The sequence below is a fragment of the Anolis carolinensis genome, chromosome 3 (assembly GCF_035594765.1).
Source record: "Anolis carolinensis isolate JA03-04 chromosome 3, rAnoCar3.1.pri, whole genome shotgun sequence".
NCBI classification, from domain to species: domain Eukaryota; kingdom Metazoa; phylum Chordata; class Lepidosauria; order Squamata; family Dactyloidae; genus Anolis; species Anolis carolinensis.
This window is the reverse complement of record NC_085843.1, coordinates 185833909-185849850: the sequence shown is the minus strand read 5'-3', so window position 1 is coordinate 185849850 and position 15942 is coordinate 185833909. Positions and strand designations below refer to the sequence as shown.

Here is a 15942-nt window from a genome sequence, read left to right as displayed (position 1 = left end):
ATGGAACAGTAACCATATTTAAGTAAATGCAACTTCAGAGTTCCACACAGTCATATATTCTTAAAAATTCAACATAGGACCCTTGCATGTACAGTGTAGAACTAATTTTCAGTGCTGTAAAAATTAAATGCACACAGGGGCCTAGTTGTGTGTGGCTTTTCTTCTAAATATAACCTCTTCTTTAGGTGTTAGTGCTGATGTGCCAGATCCAAAAGAGGATATATATCATAAATGTGAAGATGAAGAAGTTTACCACACTGTGGAGCAGGACAATTACCCTCAGGAGCTGGTTAACAGACCACCTGTTCCTGTTCCAAGACCCGATCCCTCCTTGAAACAACAGGACAAGCAATCATATATTTATAAAGGTAACTACTGAGCCAGAATCATTTGACTGCTTTTCTGCAAAAACAAAATCTTGTTGATCCCTCTAGCACAGTGGTTCCCAACCTTTGGGCCTCCAGGTGTTCTGAACTTCAACTCCCAGAAATCCAGCCATCTTACCAGCTGTTAGGAATTGTGGGAGCTGAAGTCCAAAATACCTGGAGGCCCAAAGGCTAAGAACCACTATTTTAGTATCTGTTAGATATTGTTTATTTGGATTTCGAAAAGGTCTTCTATAAATTTCTACACCAACGATTCCTTAGCAAATGGCAAGTTAGTGATAAGAGAAAAAATTATGGAATGAAAACTGGCCAAAGTACATACATCAGAAAGTAGAAATTATCAGTTCTCACAATGGAAAGCTGTGAGCAGTAGGCCCCCTCAAGGATTTATACTCGGGCTGGTAGTTTTTAATATTAATAAAGGATCTTCTATTGAAGTGATAAGTGAGATGGTCATGGCCAATTAATTTAAAATGGTTAAAACCAAAAAAGATTGTAAAGCTCTCCTGGAGCCCGAAGGACTGGGAGGGCACCCACTCCTCCCCCCCAGCCCCCAATTCCCCCCCCCCAAAAAAAACATATTGGAGGGGCCTCCTGGCAGCAGGAGATGGTAGTGGTGATGGGGATTTCTCTCCTCTCTTCCATCCACCTCCTGATGCATGATTTTCAAGCATCAGAAGGGCTGTGCAGAGGGGCTTGAGTTGCTGGTAGGCCCCTTGGGTAGGTTTTCTGGGGGAAATGGAGGGCTGAAGGTCGCCTGATGACCCTTTGTTTGACCTGGGATGACATCTAGCCATCCCCTGAGGAAAGCCCGGCACTGGGGAAAGGGGTAGGAACTGAAACCCAGGAGGAAGCGGGTTATTTTGATCTGCTTCATCCTGGGTTTTAGGTAAGTGTAGAAGGGCCCTTAAATAGTTTCTAATATGTACTAGTCTTGAGCATTTGTACAGAATCTCTATCCATTTTGGTTTGTTTCATTTGTAAGGCCCTGTTTTCATTTTTGAGTACCATTTTTGAAAATGGGCGCCTTCACAAATGCGCTTTTCTGTCAAAGATCTGAAAAAATGAAGATTTTAGGCCCATTAGCAGCAAAGCGCCAGGGCCTAAATCCAAGTGCTGAGCGTTGAATAAGAAGCACACAGTGTGCCGAAAATCATCTGACCAAATGGCTACCGTTCCCCCCCTTTTTTTGTGTCACTGATATTTCCGTTCCATAGGAGGGTATACCATTATGTGCCATCCGAATGGACAGAACGGTACAAAAACAAAATAAACAGATGAGACTATAAACGGGCCCATGACTAATATGTAGCCTAGGACCTTTAATCGTTTAGTTTTGGAATGGCTAGTTTTGTTTCTTGTTTTACTCATTTTGATTTTATCCTATTTTGTTTTTAAATTATTTGTTGCCATCTAGCTACAAACTAGTTCTAGATCTTAAAACATCATATATAAATTGTCTCCATTCAGTATTTGCAGAAAAAAATCAAGAGAGACCAGGGAATCTTTATGTATCTGCTGGGACAATTAGGAAAGGTAAGTTAAAGTTACAGCACTTTTCTGATCTTATTTTTAGTTATTGTGACTTCCACTGATTGATTAGGGGTTGTAACTTCCATTCTTCATGTTGAGATAGGTGTGTTACGATAGTGAAATCAATGTGATCAATGGGCTGGCGATGGGAATATGTGAATGGTAAAAACAGTTAATCATGAAGACCATGACAAGAAAATCAATGAAACATCATAACATTGTTTGAAGCTTTAAATTAATGTCTCAAGAATGCGTTAATATATCCCAATGCGTTAATATAGCCTATTTTGTTTGAGGGATTATAATATATTATCATGTGGAAGTCATGCAAAGAAGTATTTATTATTCTCAATCTTTACAAGTGATAATGAACACTTAAAAATGAAGAACGTTGTAGTTTTATGAAGTCTTTAGCCTGGTGCCCCACCAAACTACAAACTTCAGGATTCCATAACGTTGAGCCATGGAAAGTAAAGTGCATTAATTCTACAATATAGGTTGAACTACTACTGCTATATAATCCAGTTCAATGCAGTTAATCTGCATTCAGAAACTGGATTATATAGCAGTGTAGATGGTGCCATAGATGCACTTTTGGTGACCTGATCCTTTACCACATTGGTCACCCTTCTTTAGGACACATTACAGATTGTCCGTTGCACTACAATAGTTCTTGGTAAGACACCTTTGGTTAAGCCTTTTAATTACATATGCCCAGAAGTGTAAATTTTTTTTTTAAATTCTTATCTAATTTTTTTCTCCCTTCACAGAGGTAGTACATCATACATCCTCTAACCAGTCATCTTCGAGTAGTATATATGATCCATTTGCTGGGATGAAAACCCCTGGCCAAAGGTTTTTAATAACCTTACAGGAGCAAGTGAAGCTGGGAATGCTTTCTGTAGATGAAGCTGTTCTGCGTTTCAAGGAATGGCAATTAAACCAGAAAAGGAGATCAGAATCATTTCGCTTCCAGCAGGTGTGTGTTTCTAGAGATGCAAAAGTAAAGCTGTAACTTTGCTGAATGTACCTTTCCACATCAAAAGTTTCTTCATTTGTCTCTTGCCAGCCTCTGTTGAAGAAAATAAAAAAAGCTTCACCTTCCCTGTTTCTTTTACACACATAGTGTAGTTTATTGTGGCCTCAGTGTGAATTCAAATTAAGACATTCCAAGAACCCAAAGTGGGCAAACCTGTTCATGTTAGCATTTTGCCAACTCTTTCCAATAATTCAAAAACCAAGCAGAGTTTTGTAACGAATGCTTATAAAATCCAGATGACAGGTATTCTTTTTTTCTTCCTTGCCACACGGACAACATTTGCTTGCACACTAAGGCCTTGTCTTTAGATTGGATCTATACTGCCATATAATCCAGTTCAAAGTAGATAATCTGAATTTTATATGGCAGTGTAGATGGGGCCTCAGTTACAGGTGATGGAGGCAGAGGCTCCTTCTACACTGCTATATAAACCAGATTATTAAAACAGATAATCCACATAATCTGCTTCGAACTGGATTATATGCATCTACGCTGCCATATAATCCAGTTCAAAGGAGATAATCTGGGTTTTCTATGGCAGTGTAGAAGGGGCCAGAGTGTGGGGGCCCTTCTAGGCAGGGCTCTAAATGTTGGCTGTCCGACTTTTACTGGGAGAGCATTGGAACCACTGGGAAAGCCCAGGTTTTTGGGAAGGGCGTGGGGACTTAAACCAACAACAAAGTGGGTTTCTTAATCCTGTTTTGTCGTGGGTTTAAGCCCTGTCTGGAAGTGCCCTGGATCATAATATGAGTTGAAGTCTTTACCCTGCTGTAACTTCAGTATCTTGAACTGGGTCTTAAAGAAAGGAGTTTACACTTAATATTTTTTGTTTCTTCTACATGTTGCCCATCTCTTGACATTTCCAGCTGGAGAGTTGGCTGAACTGTTGGTTGGCAATCAGTCTGTATAGTTTGGATTTAGTTAGATCCTTACAATTTTGTAAGGGCCTTGTGAATGGTTATATATTTGCTCAGCTATTAAAAAAATAATTTTGTGTTTCTAGGAAAACCTACAAAGATTGCGAGAGAGCATCACTAGACGACAAGTAGAGAAGCAAAAGGCTGGCAAACCTGGAGGTAAAATATTTAATTATTAAGTTACTATACTCAACTACAACAATTGCAAGCCTCTCATCTATCTGTACTCAGGCATCATGCTAGCAGACTCTTCTGAGCAGATATATAACACCCCCTTTCTCCAATGTAATTGTGGGATTTGTTTCCAAAAGATACCAAATCCACTGGGGGGAAAATGTGCTGAGCTATGCAATTGAAATGACCTTGGTCATTCTTTGCTCATATGTTCTTTCTATGTCAAACGTTATATTTACATATGTCTCAAAAATATTTCAACCTTTATTATGACATTCAATAAACAAATTTGGATTTTGTTCATTTTAGCATGAATTTACAATCCAAAATACATGAAAATGTAATTCTATTAAGCAACAAGCATGTTGTATTATTTATTATGCTATTTAACACCAAATCTTTTCTTCCATACAGTTAATTTTTAGTTTAAAAGAAAGGATAATTTTATGTTAATATGTGTTCTTTTTTCTCTGCATAATGGACAGAATGATATTATTCAGCCATTCTAAAAAATGAGGCATTTTCATCATCGTTTTCTTGTGTGTCTATATTACCCTCTATAACAGGCATAAGAAAACGAAGGCCTGGGGGCCGGATGCGGCTTCCAGGGTGCTTACCTCAGGCACTCCTTATTTTCCTTGTCCTCTTGGCATAAGGACATAGTGGCCCACCACATCCTTGCGCCAAAAAGATGAGGGAGGGAGGTATGCAGCAGCTGAGAGCCCTATGGAGCGCTCTCATCCACCGTGTGTTTCGCCCTCCTCCTGGCATAAGGACGGTGTGATTCTTATGCCAGGAGGACAGCTTGAGGAAGGCACATGGGGCTGAGAGCCCTCTGGAGCACTCTCAGCCACTGCCCTCCTCCTGCAACAATGTGCATAATTTTACAAAGTACTTTATCTGGGGACAGAGTCTGATAATTGCACCCACTTGCAGTTTTAGTCAGAGATGCCAAAAGTTGCCCTAGATGAGAAAGGGTGTATGCCTTCCAACATTAGAGTTCAGAGAAACATACAATGTATTTGGAAGCAATTGCAAGGTCCAACCTGTGAATTCCCTGCCATGCATGATCACACAATCAAAGCACTCCTAACTGATGGCCATCCAGTCTCTGCTTAAAAACTTCTAAAGGAGATGATTCCACCACACTCCAAGGCAGCATATTCTATTGCCAAACAGCTCTTACCATCAGAAAGTTATTCCTAATGTTTAGGTGGAATCTCTTCCTGCAGTTTGCATCCATTGCTCTATGTCTTAGTCTCTGAAACAGAAGGAAAAAAGCTTCCTCTGACAATATATCCTTTCACATATTTAAACATGACCATCATGTTCCTGCTTAACCTTCCCTTCTTCCGACTAAACACACCTAGCTTCTCTCCCCCCCGGCCCGATCTGAAAGGTTTTGTCCTTCAAAAGGTTCCAAAATAAATTAAATTCCTAGCATCAACTCATTACATTTTCTTCCTAGATTTGGAAATCACTGTACCAGCTGGACATTCCCAAAATACCCCTAATAAACCAGAATGTGGTATATATGAATTTAGCCCTCGGAAAAATTTCATCCCACCAAGTAAAGGGATAAAGCGAGGGGATTGGAAAACAGAAAGCGCATCAAGCACTGCAAGTAAGTGAGAAAACCATATGTATTTTACTATATCTGGATTGATCTATCTATTAAATCTGATATTACGTGATTCAGAATTACAGAAATATGGAGTTGGAAGGGGCCTAAAGCATCCCCAGCAGATGTCCAATCTCTTTCTGAAAACTTCTAGGACAGGAAACCCCACCACCTCTTCATTGCCCAGCCACTCTTACTGTCAAGGAGTTCCTTCTAATATTCAATCAAAAATTACCCTTTTGTAACTTAGAACCATGAGGCCAACCTCAATGGGTTCAAAATTCCACCTGAAAATAAGGAAGAACCTCTTGACTGTGAGAGCTGGTCAGCAGTGGAACTCTCTGCCTTGGAATGTGGTGGAGAGTCCTCCTCTGGAGGCTTTTAAATAGAGGCTGGATCGCCATCTGTCAGGGGTGCTTTGATTGAGCTTTTCCTGCCCGGCAGGTGGTTGAACTGAAGGGCCCTTGTGGTCTCTTCTAACTCTTGTGGTGCTATTATTCTATCCTCTGGTTCAGCAGGAAACAAATCTGCCCCCTCTTCTCTGAGACTGCCTTTAAGTAATCAAATCACCTCCCAGTTTTCTTTTCAACAGACAGAAAATGAACAATTCCTACATTCTCAAACATATTTTTTAAAGTCTGGCAAGACTGGCTGCTGTGCATGTGGTAAAACAATGGACTCTTCATTAGAAGACCTACTTCTAATTTAAGAGATGTTTTGGGGTCCTGGTGATGGGAAATGGCAGATAGATTCTCAAAAGAAAATGGAATTTATAGGTCTTTTTTTCTAAAACGTTCGAGAATCCCAAATGATAGTTGACTTATTTTATTTTCTTGCCAGGTAGTTCAAGTAACCGCTCCAGTACACGAAGTATACTGAGTGTCAGTAGTGGGATGGATGGAGACAATGAGGTAACTTACCCATTCTGCACTTTTTCTGGCTTGCTAACTTTGACAGTGTTTTGGATGGGTTTGTTGCTAAAAGACTACTATTTTGAATTGGTGCCATACAATGTGCAACTAGTATGTGCTATGCTGTGCACTTTGAATCTGATAAGTCAACACAGAATTTTTTCTATTGTTGAGGTTTAAAAAATCCGGTTATTCTCTTCAAGAAAAAATATTATGCAAGAAAATAGATTTAAAACAGACTGTTTTGGCAGAATCTCACTTCCATGTTTATACGTTAATGTAGGATAATGAATTCCCAGAGGTGAAGAGAAATTTCCTTCCTGGGACTCAGCAAACCAACAGGCAATCCTCCTTGACACCTGGAAGGCCTCCAAGAATACCTCCTCGAGTTGCTAGCAGGTTTGTTGTTACTGTTATTTGTAGTAGCATTACTATAATCACATCACCATTATCATTATCCCATTGAATGGCATATATTTGCCTGGTATTTTACAGAGAACTGGTATCTACCCTAAGGAGCTTATAAAAGATACAAGTAAACAACAAAGGAAGTGGTGACAGAAATGGATAATGTTACAGAGTTATTTCAATTGCATGTGTTCTGGGTTAGTTACAGGGTAAATTGTGATGGGGTATGTCAAACTTTCACAAATATTAGAAAGTAAGCATACAGAATGTCATACAGAGGTATTATTGGTTTTCTCCAATTGACAATAAGAACAGATATACATGACTTGTTTCATGTTAAGTATTTACAAGAGGTCCACCATGGGGAGGTTGCACTGTATATTTAAAACAAGAACCATTGCTGTTAAAGACAAAACGGAATAAAATTGATTTTACACCCAAATGTATGACAGGACAAATTGGTTAGATTAATTCAGATTAATTTTAGATAGGCTAACCTGGATTAGGTTTAGTGGCATATTAGGTTAATTGTGATTGCCATGGATCTAGAGAAGGCATGGACAAACTTTAGTCCTACTGGCTGTTGGGAATTGTAGGAGTTGAAGTCCAAAACACCTGGAGAGCCCAAGTTTGCCCATGTTTGATCTAGAGAGTGGAATACAGTGAGTAATTTTAACAAATGGTGATCTGGGATTGTACAGTGTGCAGGGATGAATAGAGATGTTAGAGAAATATTCGAAAGTGAGAGAAAGATTACATTGCTAAAATTTACCTACTCTGGAGGGCAACGGAAGAAAGGTTTGGAATGGTGTGATGTCAGTTACAGGTTGTAGGATGGTCCTTCTGAATTCTTCAGTGGGATGAGGCCTAAAGGACCCTTTCTAGGACCCTTTAATCTTTACACATTCTTAGACCTTATGTTAGAAAGGCTGAAGGGAAAGCATCCACAGGCAAAGAACAAAATTATAAACATGGATGCAGAGAAAGTGATTGCAGGGGAAGCAATGAACTGGAACAAAGACTAGCTGTGTTCCTACTTAGATTCTGGACTTTTTTCTGAACGTTTGTTACATTTTTATATAAGAGACAAGAGGGTCCTCAAAATAAAAAAGATAAAATAGAGAGCAAGACTCTCCATTAATGTGTTTCTGTGTGCAAACTGGTATAGACAAGAGATGATCAATTGTATTCTGGGTTGTTGTGAGTTTTCCGGGCTGTATGGCCATGTTCCAAAAACATTCTCTCCTGACGTTTTTCCCACATCTATGGCAGACAACCTCAGAGGTTGAGGGATCTGTTGGAAACTAGGCAAGTGAGGTTTATATATCTGTGGAATGTCCAGGGTGGGAGAAAGAACTCTTATATGCAAGCATTGGTGTTATGTTCCTATCTTCAATTAATGTTAGTGACAAAGGCTCAATTGGCTGCCCTGAAATGTTCCTTGAGTAGCTATAGTCTAAGCCAGGGGTCCCCAAACTTTTTATGCAGAGGGCCAGTCCACAATCCTTCAAACTGTTGAGGGGCCAAATTATCATTTGAAAAAAAAAATACAAACAAATTCCGATGTACACTACACATGTCTTATTTGTAGTGCAAAAACAACGACAAGAACAAGAACAATGAAATAAGAATGAAAAAGCAATACAATATTTAAAAATAAAAACAATTTTAACCAACATACATTTATCAGGATTTCAATGGGAAGTGTGGGCCTGCTTATGGCCAATGAGATAGTCAAGTTAATTAGGATTGTTGTTGTTGTTGTTGTTGTTGTTGTTGTGTGCCTTCAAGTCATTTCAGACTTTGGGCGAGCCTAAGTCTAAAATTTATTTATTTATTTACTATATTTATTTACTACATTTGTATCACGCCCTTCTCACCCCAAAGGGGATTCAGAGTGGCTTACAAATTATATGTACATACAATATGTTATATTATTAGCATAGCAGACTATTAGCATTATATATTGCTATATTGAACTATACTACTATACTGTAATTTTATTAGTAATATATAATATATAATTAATACTATTGTATGGTATTATTATTAGTGTTATATTGTATTACATTATAATATTATTGTCAATATTATATGTATAGACAATATATTATATTATAAAACTGAGGGCGGGGGCCAGGTAAATGACCTTGGAGGGCCGCATCCGGCCCCCGGGCCTTAGTTTGGGGACCCCTGGTCTAAGCAATCAGATCAACATCCATATGGGTTACTGTGAGTTTTCCAGGCAGTATGGCCATGTTCCAGAAGCATTCTCTCCTGACATTTCGTTCACATCTATGGCAGGCATCCTCACGAGGTTGTGAGGTCTGTTGGAAACATAGATGTGGGTGAAACATCAGGAGAGAATGCTTCTGGAATATGGCCATACAGCCTGGAAAACTCACAGCAATCCAGTGATTCCGGCCATGAAAGCCTTCGACAACACAACATGCATGTTTTGGAGTCATCATTTCTTTCATGTCTGCCTTTACCTTCCTCTGGAAGGGTGTGATTTGCCTCAGGTCATCTAGTGGGGTTTCATGGGCAAGTGGGGATTGAACCCTGGTCACAGTCCAATGTTCAAACTACCAGACACACATACATGTACTAGTGAGAACTATTGTTATTCTTGACATTTAAAATATTTTGTTGTAGGCCTCTCAGCGCTGACAATTTCCACGCTCCACCGGTGCCCCCCAGAGGTCGTGAAATGCCACGCTAAATCTTCATTTCATACAACTTGAATGTAGGAAAGTATGACTTGGATTCATAAGGATGGCATTTGAGTGACTGATACAACTCTCTTCAGCATCAGATCTCTTTTCCCTCAGTGAAATGAATAACTTTGGCACAGCCAATGGCTTAAAACAGAGCCAAGGTTGAAAGGAGAAAAAAAACCTGGAGACTGCAAACAGAAGTGGCTTTTCAGTACGTTATAGTGCATGCACACAAATCATACCAATGTAACTTAATAGAAACTGTATTCACTTTTCCAAGCAATGCCAGACCAAAGGTGCCTTGATTATTTTCTGAACAATGCCTTTCATAATAAAAATGGCATACACACACACACACACACACACACACACACACACAAAAGCACAAAAGCATAAAATCTTTTTGGTACATCTACAAATGAGACATAAAACTGTATTGTAAAAAACCTGGAATTTTCATGATGGAGTGACAGATCTCCATAAATTGACAGATTACTGTGTCTTGAACATGAGCAAATCAATTAAAATCTTCCTAAATGTTTTAAACAATGATTCTGAGGCCCCATCTACACTGCCATATAACTAAGTTTCTGAATCCATATTATCTGCTTTGAACTGGATTATATGGCAGTGTAGACTCATATAATTCAGTTCAACAAAAACAATCTGCATTTAGAAACTGGATTATAAGACAGTGTAGATCCAGCCTAAATGTCAGATTGCTAAACTGATACAGCAACATTGAGCAGTGTTTTCTAGGATACGTTCTACATATGAACAAATAAAATCCATGGGTTTTCCATAAATTGACAGATGACTTAAAGGCACATTTCCACACAAACATCCCAAAAATGGTTTACAATATGAATTTTTGGCACTTGGTATATTAAAAACAGGCACCTATGCTAAAGTAGGAGCCCCGGTGGCGAAGTGTGTTAAAGCACTGAGCTGCTGAACTTGCAGACCAAAAGGTCGCAGGTTCAAATCCCGGGAGTGGAACCGGCTCTTTGGCTTAGAAATGGAGATGAGCACCAACCCCCAGAGTCAGACATGACTGGACTTAACGTCAGGAGAAACCTTTACCTTTTATGCTAAAATAATTTTACAAAAGAGAGAAATAATTTGGAAAAAAATATGCAGGTCATTCTCAAGGTCACATCTCATTCCCTGGAGGATTGGGACCCCTTCCACACAGCTGTATAAAATCCACATTGAACTGGATTATATGGCAGTGTAGGCTCAGATAACCCAATTCAAAGCAAATACTGTGGATTATCTGCCTTGATATTGAGTTATATAGCTGTGTGGAAAAGCCCTTAGAAGAACTCTCACATCTCCGAAAATATAAAGTGATCTGGACATACTATTGTGCTATCAGACAAATGGCAATGGAAGTCTACTTTTGATATAATCAAATGAGCAACAAAAACATGAGGAATTAATCATTCCGAACAGCTACTTTAAGCTTATACAGTAGAGTCTCACTTATCCAACATAACCAGCAGAACATTGGATAAGCAAAAATGTTGGATAATAAGGAGGGATTAAAGAAAAGCCTATTAAACGTCAAATTACGCTATGATTTTACAAATTAAGCACCAAAACATGTTTTACAACAAGCAGTTCAACACATAACATTATGTAATAATTACTGTATTTACAAATTCAGCACCAAAACTTCGCAATGTATTGAAAAATTGACTACAAAAACATTGACTACTAAAAGGCAAACTGCGTTGGATAATACAGAATGTCGGATAAGTGAAGGTTGGATAAGCGAGACTCTACTTTACATATTTATTATCTACCTCCTGTCCTATAAAGCACTGCTTCTTGAACTGTGGGGTCATGAAACATTTGGCAACAGTAAAAGTTTTCTGAGCTGTTTTAAACTTTTAAATAAATCTGTTGTGCAGGAAAATCAACCTGGTTAGCAAGTCTTGCAAATACCGATTTGTTATCTTTAAATGTTGATTTTAGACAGATTTTAAATACCTATGTACCTGGGGGGTCATGTGAAAATTTCTCAAGCAGGAAGGGATCCTGAGTGGAAAAGTTTAAGAAGCCCTGCTATAAAGTAATACATAGAATGTCCAAATTAGATTATTATTACTATTATTGTAGCAGTTTGTTTATAACTTTTTGCACTGTCTTATAAGCATGAAGGGTCAGTTTTATGTCAGCCTTCTAATGGTTTCCTGAATGCCAGAGAAGTCTCTTCTGGTTATACCCCTTTGTTGGTTCTCATTTTGCCACTAGCAGTTACCAGCTATCACTGTTACAGTACATCCTATTGCAAGATATTATTTCATCAGAGAAAAAGGAGGCTATTATCTGCTTTACTTCCACACACACCAATGAACTGACTCTCCTCTGCATCAGACTCATTCACTTGGACCGTATGACAGCTGTAGACTGCAGTGTAAAAATGAAAGATATCCAGAGAGCAGAACGATATATCAAGACACTCACAAATCCCAGACATTTCTGTGTATGTCCTCTGATGCGCAGTATCCATTTCAGTCATAAGAATGTGGGAAAAGTCTACCTTTAGTATGCTGTTCATTTTTCCTCCAGCACTCACAAATGACAGATGGAGGGGGGTATGTCATGCTGTAGGGCAAAGATGCCAAGCTTTTGGGATCGAGGACCATTTTTCCAGCTCCAGGATTGTTTACAAGCCACAGCTGAGCCTTGAAACAATACAGAATATGACCAATTTAATGATACCCCCTTGTGAACAGGATTTTTAATGTCTTTGCTAAAACAGAGTTAAAGGTTGAATCTTCTCAATAGCTCAAGAGGTTGTTTTTTTAAAAAAAGAAATGCAATTTGTATTATGTTTCCTTTGTGTAGGCGACACTAGAGTATTATAAATGCAGCCATCTTCCTTGAATATGTGCTTGACACCCTACAGAATATGTGATTGCTCAGAATTGGAATTATCTGCCTGGTCATTCTGTATAATTCTATATTATTATGTTTATATTTGTAAAATTAAAATATTTACACTGTATGTCTTGAAGATCTTATGTATCCATTCTGTAGTGTGACCGCTTTAAGAATGCCTGCTGTTTCTGCTGTTGTTACCTTAGGACACTTCTACACATGTCCAAAAACTCAGAAGAAACAAGGATAAAAGGGGGTGGCTAAATGACATTTCAGGAAGGTGAGGGCAGAATTGGGTTAATAGCTGAAAAGTATGTTTAAAATGTGCGCTTAAACTAGCTTCTGGCCAAAAAATGTGCATATTTACATGACTGTATATCCCTGCAGGGGCCCCTGGTGGCATAGTGTGTTAAAGCGCTGAGCTGCTGAACTTGCGGACCAAAAGGTCCCAGGTTCAAATCCCGTGAGCGGAATGAGCGCCCGCTGTTAGCCCCAGCTCTGCCAACCTAGCAGTTCGAAAACATGCAAATGTGAGTAGATCAATAGGTACCGCTTCGGCGGGAAGGTAACAGCTCTCCATGCAGTCATGCCGGCCACATGACCTTAGAGGTGTCTATGGACAACGCTGGCTCTTCGGTTTAGAAATGGAGATGAGCACCAACCCCCAGAGTCAGTCACGACTGGACTTAATGTCAGGGGAAAAACTTTACTATAACCCTGCAGTCATTGAAAACACGTGACTTCCCTTTTATACCCTTGTGTGGATTGTTCCAGCACCTGTGTGCGATCTGAAAGCCCAAAACAGCTGATCAGGGCTGTCAAAAAAAGGAGCCACAGGCACACAGGTGGCTAAACAGAAGCAGAGTTGTAAAGCAAGTACAATTAGAACTCTCTGCAACCATTACTTTGTTCTGACCTTGATATTAAACAGAGGCCCCTTCCACACAGCTATTTTAAATCTACATTGAATGGAATTATATGGCAATATGGACTCAGATAACCCAGTTCAAAGCTGATATTGTGGATCATCTGCCCTGATAGTCTGGGTTATATGTGTGGAAGGACCCAGAGTTTGGGTGAGGAGAAAGAATAAGAAATCTGCTTGTGCATACATTGGGATCTCTGCATGAGCACATATGAAGACCAGTGCATCTTGGAGAGAATTAAAAAACAAGAAAACTCCCACTGGATGCCACCCATCCATCTTGTGGATTTGTAAAAGAAGGCGTGAGGATGGCGGGGACCATTTCCCGGGACTGACAGATGTGTGGCCCCTTCTTCACTGCCATATAAAATCCAGATCATCGGCTTTGAACTGGATTATATGGCAGTGTAGAAGGGGCCTGTGAATGTACTTGCTGCCAGGTCCTGGGACTTTTAAATCCACTGTTTTAACCTGTAGTTTGATGCTGTCAAAGCACCCGGAGGCCCCTTCCACACAACCATATAACCCACAATATTTGCTTTGAACTGGATTATCTGAGGCCCCTTCCACAGAGTTGTATAAAATCCACATTGAACTGGGCTATACGGCAATGTGGACTCACATAACCCAATTCAAAGCAGATACTGTGAATTATCTGCCTTGCTATGATGGGTTATATGGCTATGTGGAAGGGCCCTGATTCCACACTGCCATATGATCTAGTTCAATGTGGATTTTATACTGTTCTGTGGAAGGGGCCCCTGTTTTTTCATGAAATTTCAATCAATGAATTGAAAGTGTACCTCTAATGGAGATTTAAAAATGTATTCACTGCCTAAAATTCTTTGATTGTTCACAATTTTAGAAATTATTTCTTTTAAAATTAATGTCTTTTTTGCAAGTTAACACAGTTTTTCTGTTTTTATGACAGAACCCATTAAGAAATGACATTTATAACCCAGGAACAAAAATTATGTTTCTTAGGACCCTTCCATGCAGCTGTATAAAATCCACATAGAATGTGATTATATGGCAGTGTCGACTCAGGGCCCTTCCACACATCCCTATATCCCAGAATATCAAGGCAGAAAATCTCACAGTATCTGCTTTGAACTGGGTTATCTGGGGGCCCTTCCACACAGCTGAATAAAATTCCACATTTTCTGCTTTGAACTGGAATATATGACAGTATGGACACAGATAATCCAGTTCAAAGCAGATATTGAGGAATTATCTGCCTTGATATTCTCGGTTATATGGCTGTGTGGAAGGGCCCTGGGTTATGAGTCCACACTGCCATATATTCCAGTTCAAAGCAGAAAATGTGGAATTTTATTCAGCTGTGTGGAAGGGCCCTTAGGGCCCTATAACCCAGAATATCAAGGCAAATAATCCACAATATCTGCTTTGAACTGGGTTATCTAAGGGCCTTCCACAGTCCCATATCTCTGAATATCAAAACAGAAAATCCCACAATACAGTTGAGTCTCACTTATCCAAGCCTCGCTTACCCAAGCTTCTGGATCATCCAAGCCATTTTTGTAGTCAATGTTTTCAATATATCATGATATTTTGGTGCTAAATTTGTAAATACAGTAATTACAACATAACATTACTGCGTATTGAACTACAGTAGAGTCTCACTTATCCAACACTCGATTATCCAACGTTCTGGATTATCCAACGCATTTTTGTAGTCAAGGATTTCAAAACATCGTGATATTTTGGTGCTAAATTCGTAAATACAGTAATTACAACATAAAATTCCTGCGTATTGAACTACTTTTTCTGTCAAATTTGTTGTATAACGATGTTTTGGTGCTTAATTTGTAAAATCATAACCTAATTTGATGTTTAATAGGCTTTTCCTTATTATCCAACATATTCACTTATCCAACGTTCTGCCGGCCCGTTTATGTTGGATAAGTGAGACTCTACTGTACTTTTTCTGTCAAATGTATTGTATAACATGTTTTGGTGCATAATTTGTAAAATCATAACCTAATTTGATGTTTAATAGGCTTTTCATTAATCCCTCCTTATTATCCAAGATATTCGCTTATCCAAGCTTCTGCCGGCCCGTTTGACTTGGATAAGTGAGACTCTACTGTATTTGCTTTGAACTGGGTTATCCGAGTCCACACTGCCATATATTCCAGTTCATAACACAACATGTGGGATTTTATTCAACTGTGTGTAAGGGGGCTTAGATATCAGGATTCAGGGCAGCCGAAGGAGCGCCATGGCGCTTTAAAGGCGCTGTGTGGACGAGGTCTTCCCTCACCCCAATGGAATCCTCTTGCGGGGCTGGAGGCGCAGGCGCAGAAGAGACGATTGGGATGGCCCTGCCCTCCCGCCACCGCTCCCTTTCGCGTCACTCCATCGCGCAGGGGCAGCACTTCGCCCTCGTCGCCTTTTGGGC

General features: G+C 39.4%; 1 protein-coding gene and 1 long non-coding RNA gene across 3 annotated transcripts in view; one reads left to right on the top strand and one right to left on the bottom strand.

Annotated features, from left to right (window-relative positions):
* pik3ap1 (phosphoinositide-3-kinase adaptor protein 1) overlaps positions 1-12722 on the top strand; it is a 48938-nt gene extending 36216 nt beyond the window's left edge. Inside the window, exons 10-17 of one of the 2 annotated variants that reach the window (XM_003223131.4) lie at positions 186-368; positions 1857-1922; positions 2690-2898; positions 3962-4034; positions 5518-5673; positions 6511-6581; positions 6865-6980; positions 9645-12722. In XM_003223131.4, coding sequence (XP_003223179.2) covers positions 186-368; positions 1857-1922; positions 2690-2898; positions 3962-4034; positions 5518-5673; positions 6511-6581; positions 6865-6980; positions 9645-9711 — 941 coding nt within the window. In that variant the 3' untranslated portion in view covers positions 9712-12722. The remainder of the gene's footprint in view (positions 1-185; positions 369-1856; positions 1923-2689; positions 2899-3961; positions 4035-5517; positions 5674-6510; positions 6582-6864; positions 6981-9644) is intronic. The other variant, XM_062975889.1, reaches the window with a different exon arrangement.
* LOC134297691 (uncharacterized) lies at positions 2243-15928 on the bottom strand. Its single transcript, XR_010004526.1, has 4 exons — positions 15805-15928; positions 12255-12399; positions 5236-5310; positions 2243-2991 (listed from the first exon to the last, which is right to left on the bottom strand). It is a non-coding gene; the product is annotated as an uncharacterized LOC134297691 (long non-coding RNA).
* Positions 15929-15942: the final 14 nt, after the last annotated feature.